This window comes from Nannospalax galili, unplaced genomic scaffold (assembly GCF_000622305.1).
Source record: "Nannospalax galili isolate Female #2095 unplaced genomic scaffold, S.galili_v1.0 scaffold1664, whole genome shotgun sequence".
Classification (NCBI taxonomy): Eukaryota; Metazoa; Chordata; class Mammalia; order Rodentia; family Spalacidae; genus Nannospalax; species Nannospalax galili.
In genome coordinates this window covers 115,377-121,504 of record NW_008351933.1, presented here as the reverse complement: position 1 = coordinate 121,504, position 6,128 = coordinate 115,377, and the positions used below count along the sequence as shown (strand labels likewise).

The 6,128-nt window shown below is 42.2% G+C and overlaps 1 protein-coding gene across 6 annotated transcripts in view; it reads left to right on the top strand.

The window, feature by feature from the left end:
* Eif2b3 (eukaryotic translation initiation factor 2B subunit gamma) overlaps window positions 1-6,128 on the top strand; it is a 111,405-nt gene that overhangs the window by 83,668 nt on the left and 21,609 nt on the right. For all 6 annotated transcript variants that reach the window (XM_008848857.2, XM_029553954.1, XM_008848858.3 and 3 more), the window contains 2 exons: window positions 4,222-4,349; window positions 5,594-5,784. In XM_008848857.2, the coding sequence (XP_008847079.1) occupies window positions 4,222-4,349; window positions 5,594-5,784 (319 nt within the window). The remainder of the gene's footprint in view (window positions 1-4,221; window positions 4,350-5,593; window positions 5,785-6,128) is intronic.

Here is a 6,128-nt window from a genome sequence, read left to right as displayed (position 1 = left end):
TGACCTAGGATGCAAGGAGCAAAAAGTGTCCTTTATGTCCCTCTGACCAAATTATTATAGGCCTCAAAGTACATCTGTTAAACATCCAAGAAGGTTAGTTCCACCAGTCTGGTACTTTTAATTACTGTGTGTCATGTAGATAAATCTTGGGCAAAGACCAATTGTTCTCAGATAAACCTTACCTAGACATATATTTTATTTTATGTGTATGCATGTATTGCCTCCATGTAGGTAAGTGCACCTGTGTCTTGCAATGCCTGTGGAGGACAGAAGAGGCTATCTGATCCCTCAGAAACTGTTACAGACAGTTGTTAGCTGCCACATGGGTGCTGGGATTCGAATCTGGGTCTTCTGCAAGAACAGCCAGTGTTCTTAACTGCTGAGCCACCTCTCCAGCCCCTTTCTCTCTCTCTCTTTTTTGTTTTGTTTTGTTTGGGTTTTTTTGTTGAGATAAGGTCTCCCTAGCCACCAGTGGCCTGGAACTCACTGGGTAGGCTGGCTTAATCTCACAGAGATCCACCTGCCTCTTCCTCCTGAATGATGGGATTAAAGGCATGTGTGTGCCACCACACCCAGCGACTTTTTCTTGACTTTTCTCTTTTACAGTGCTAGGTCTAGAACCTAGGGCCTTATGCTGTACTACTGAGTTATGCTTCTAGCCCTAAATCTTCCTAATGTTAGATACCAGCGTGTATAAAGATGACAGTTGGTTTTCACATTTGTTTTAGAAATGAATGAAAAAATAAGAATAAATGGGAAATTTTTTCATTCATTTCTAGAACATACAAAGTTTTACTTTGCCTGTACCAAAAAGGCCCTCTTTATAATTTTGGGATATACAAATGATAAACCAGCAGAATATTTTCATAAAACTTAAAATAAGCCAGACATGGTGGCACATGCCTATAATCCCAGCACTTGACAAGTGGAGACAAAGAGGATCAGGAGTTCATGACCATTCTTAGCTACATAATAAGTTTGAGGTCAGCCTGAGCTACATGAGACCCTGTCTCAAAAACAAAGCAAAACAGAACAAAAAAACCTTATGGTAACCTATGATACCTCTTTCTGCAATTCTAGGCCTTTCTCCTTCATTTTATAAGGGTGAATTTCACAGCTCCTATTCTGTTTGTCTTTGAGTAGATTCCTTTCCCCTAAGCACTTACCCTTTAGTTGTGCCCTCTTAGCAAAGGACCAGGGATATGCCCTATAAGAAGGGAAAAAAACAGCCCTCCCTCTTATTTTTGAAAAGAAACCCTGTTCCCTGAATAAACTGTCATGAAAGCAGAGAAAGATAACTTACCACTTTTCCTCATTTTGATTTGAGAACATCGGCTTAAATGCTTTCTAGAGAGAATTTGTATGGTAGATCATAGAATTTGGGTTTTCAAAGAGAAAGCCTCCTTTTGAAGTTGATTTCAATAATTTTTTTATTAGAAATATAGCTAGAGTCCAGCCAGGTGTCGTGGCGCATGCCTTTAATCCCAGCACTCAGGAGGCAGAGGCAGGTAGATCTCTGTGAGTTCAAGGCCAGCCTGGTCTACATAGCAAGTTTCAGGATAGCTGGGGCTACAGGGAGACCCTGTCTCAAAAAGACCCCCCCAAAAAAAAACTTGGGCCAGGCATGATGGCGCACACCTTTAATCCCAGCACTTGGGAGACAGAGGCAGGTTGTTCTTCCAGAAGACCCGAATTCGAATCCCAGCACCCACATGGCAGCTAACAACTGTTAGTAACTCCAGTTCCAGGAGATCCGACAGCCTCTTCTGACCTCTGTGGGCATTGCACAACACGTGTGCACTTACCTACATGCAAGCAATACACACATACACCTAAAATAAAAATAACAAAATATTAAAAAATGAAAAGGACTAAGGATAGGGGCTGGAGAGATGGCTCAGTGGTTAAGAGCAATGGCTGCTCTTGCAAAGGACCAGGGTTCAATTCCCAGCACCTGCATGGCTGCAAATAACCGTCCATAAGTCTAGTTCCAGAGGTTTGACACCCTCTTCTGACTAACAAAGCATTGCACACATGTGTGCACTTATTTATATACATGCACACAAAAAAATTCATACACATAAAAAATTAAATTTTTTTAAAAGGGGGGGCTAGGGATATAGCTCAGTGGTAGAACACTTGCCCATCATGCACAGTCTGAGGCAGGAGAATTGTGAGTTCTATACCAGCTTGGGCCACATAGTAAGACCTTGTCTCAAAAAAATGATTTCACAGAGCCAACCCTGGTAGTGCATGCCTGCAATTGTATCATTTATAAGGTAGAGGCAAGAGGATCAGGAGTTCAAGGTTGTCTTTGCTAGCAAGTTAGAGACTAACCTTAGGTATATAAGACCCTGTCTCAATAAAAGAAAGAAAAAATAACTTGTCAGCTGGGCATAGTGACACATACCTGTAATTCCATCACTCAGGAAGCTAAAGCAAGTTCCAGCCTGAGCTGCATAATGACTACTAGGTCAGCCGGTGCTACATAGTTAGACCCTATCTCAAAACACAGGGTGGAGGGGGGTGTTTATTTATTTGTTTTCAGGCAGGTTAAAGGCCTGAGGATGACCTTGAACATGTGACCCTCCTGCCTCTACTTCCCCAAGTGCTGGGATTATAGGCAAGCACAACCACACCTGGTTTTATGTGGTTCTGGGGATCAAATCCAGGGCCTTGTGAATGCTAGGCAAGCCCTCTCCCAACTGAGCTACATTTTCAGTCTGTAAACTTGAGTTTTTATGAGCCAGTATTAAGAAGAAAATAATTATTTAAAGACAATATAATATCAAGAAAAATATATGAAACTCAGAGATAATCTAGGCCAGGGTTATAGCTTAGTAGTAAAGAGCTTGTCTAGTATGCAGGCCCAGGGTTCAAAAAACAGAAAGAAGGGCTACAGAGATGGCTCATGAGTTCAGAGCACTTGCTCTTCTAGAGGACCTGAGTTCAGTTACCAGAACGCACATCAGATGGCTCACAACCTCTTTTGATTCGTGCTCCCAGAATTCAACATCCTCTTCTGGCCCCCACTGTCACTTGCACTCATGTATACTTAACCCACACACAGATACACATGCATGCACATAAATACAATTTTAAAAAAAAAAGGAGGGAGGGAGGGAAGGAGGAGGGAGCCTAGGTGGTCATCCCATTTGGGAGATAGAGGCAGAAGGATCAGGAATTCAAAGACAGCCTAGGCTATGTAGTTTGAGACTAGGTTGTGCTACATGAGACTTTGTCTCAAATAAAAAAGAAAGAAAGAAAAAGACCAGCACATTTCTGGAGCTCACTGGCCAAATCACTGAGAGACCCTGTCTCAAAAAATAAGGTAAAGAGTGATAGAGGGGGCTGGAGAGATGGTTCAGCAGTTAAGAACACTGGCTGTTCTTGCAGAAGACCCAGGTTCAAATCCCAGCACCCACATGGACGCTAGCAACTGTCCATAACTCCAGTTCCAGGGGATCTTACACCCCCTTCTGAAATCCACAGGCATTGTACGACGCAAGTGCATTTACACATATGCAGGCAATACACTCATACACATAAAATAAATAAAAATACTAAATAAAAATAATATTTTTTAATATTTTGTTATTTTAATTTTATGTGTATGAGTGTATTGCCTGCAGGTATGTGAGTGCACCCATGTCATGCAATGCCAAGGAGGTCAAAAGAAGGCTTCAGATTCCCCTGGAAGTGGAGTTAAGGGTGGTTCATAGCTGCCATGTAGGTGCTGAGAATCAAACCCAGGTCCTCTGCAAGAGCAGTCAGTGCTCTTAACCACTGAGCCATTTCTCTAGCCCCAATAAATGTTTTTTTTGAGACAGGGTCTCCCTGTGGCGCCAGCTGGCCTGGAACTCACTATGTAGACCAGGCTGGCCTTGAACTCAGAGATCTGCCTGCCTCTGCCTCTGGAGTGCTGGGACTAAAGAAAAAGGCATGCACCACCATACCTGGCAATAAAATTTTTTTTTAAAAGATAGAGGAAGACACTTGTCTTCAACCTCTGGCCTCTACATGCATCCATGCACACACACTATACATTTGCACATACATACACACAAAAGATTATCTGCTTTCTCATGGATTGTTGCCAACGAAGAATCAGAGTACCATCTTAATATAATACATGCATACATGTATAAATATGAACATGCATATTCTGATCCCAGTAAGATCCAGTCAGATTTCTCATATTTGGTCATTCTTTCTTTCTAGGTCCATCACTTCTATCCGGAGTGAACTGATTCCATACCTAGTAAGAAAACAATTTTCATCAGCTTCCTCACAACAGAGGCAAGAAGAAAAAGAAGAGGATCTAAAGAAAAAAGAACCGAAATCTTTAGGTTATTGTTTGGATTGGTGCAATTAGAGGGGCAGGGGTACCTTTGTCCCTTTATTAGACAAGGCCTCACTGTGTAGCCCCAACTGGCCTGAACTCACTATGTAGACCTCAAACTCACAAAATCCACCTGCCTTTGCCTCTGGAGTGCAGGGTTTAAAAATATATGTCACCTTCCCCAGCTAAGATGGCTGTTTTAAGACAGCCAACCTTTGTCTAGTTTATAGGGCATAACAGGGTAGCTGACCTCACTCCCTGAGCTGGATGAACTTGATCAGGCAAAGTCAGTTACTATACTCTAGGGCTATGCTAATCAGGCTTCCAGACCCATTCTCTGGTCCATAACCTATTAGGCTTCATTCCTCACTAAACTATTAGGTCTTCTGGGGGGTGGTTTTTTGGGGTTTGTTTGTTTGTTTGTTTGTTTGAGACAGGATCTCCCTGTGGCCATAGCTAGCCTGGAACTCACTATGGAGACCAGGCTGGCCTTGATCTCACAGAGATCTGCCTGCCTCTGCCTCCCAAGTGTTAGGGTTAAAAGCAAGTGCCACCACACCCAGCCCACCATTAGGTCTTTAAATTCTGCCTATCTTCACAGTTCCCTGGTTCTTCAGGTGTGAACAGCCCTACTCTTGGTTTAACTTAGCCTCACCTCTCAAGGGGTGGAAGGTGAATGCATATATAATTACTACTAAGGCTAATCAGACTGTCTCCATACAGGATCTGGAGATCTATCTTGTTTGTTCTCATACCCCTGTATCCTTATCCTAGTCCTAAACTCATAGATGCTCTGGAAAAAATATTTTCTTTTTTTTTTTTTTTAATGTGTATGCGTGTATTGCCTGCATGTAGGTAACTGCACCTGTGTCATGCAATGCCCATGGAGGACAGAAGAGGCTGTCGTATCCCCTGGAACTGGAGTTACAGACAGTTGTTAGCTGCCATGTGGGTGCTGGGATTCAAACCTGGGTTGTCTGCAAGAACAGTCAGTGTTCTTAACCACTGAGCCATCTCTCCAGTCCCACTTACAATATTTTTATAAAACATAACATTTCAGACATGCAGGAAACTATATTGCCTCTTTTAATTTAATTTAGTGTTTTCAATTGCAGTGTTCTTTTTCCAAGGGTACATGCTTCATTGATGAATCCCAGAGGAAAAAGTATTAACTTTTAAAACTTGACTGAGTCTATTTCTCCTCTCTCATTTCTCTCATTTATGTACTTGGTTTGGATGTTTGCTCTGAAGATATTTACAGTTTTATAAAAGAAGACAACACACTGACTTTGGCTCCCTATGATGCCTGCTGGAATGCCTGTCGAGGAAAGAAGGGGGAAGACTTATCCAGATCACGGGTGCGCTGCTATGTCCATATTATGAAAGACGGACTCTGCTCTCGAGTAAGCACCCTGGGACTCTACATGGAAGCAAACAGACAGGTGAGAAGATGGGTTTAGAAGAATCATAGATTTCCTGCCCTAGAAACAGACTGATTCTTTTATGTCTTCGTTAGATATATAGTAACTTTGTCAGGGGAGAGCTCACTGTAGTACCCAGGTACAGCAAAGGCATAAGTGGAAGGTCTGTTCATAGAGACAAAAACTGGATGACTCCAAGGAAAGGCTAAGATTTCTAGGAAGGCTAGCACCTGGTCTCTAAATTCAGCATCTTTCACCTGGTCTGTTCGATATGGGCATATATAGATGATAGATAGATAGATAGATAGATAGATAGATAGATAGATAGATAGATAGATAGATAGATAGATAGATATAGAGAGAGA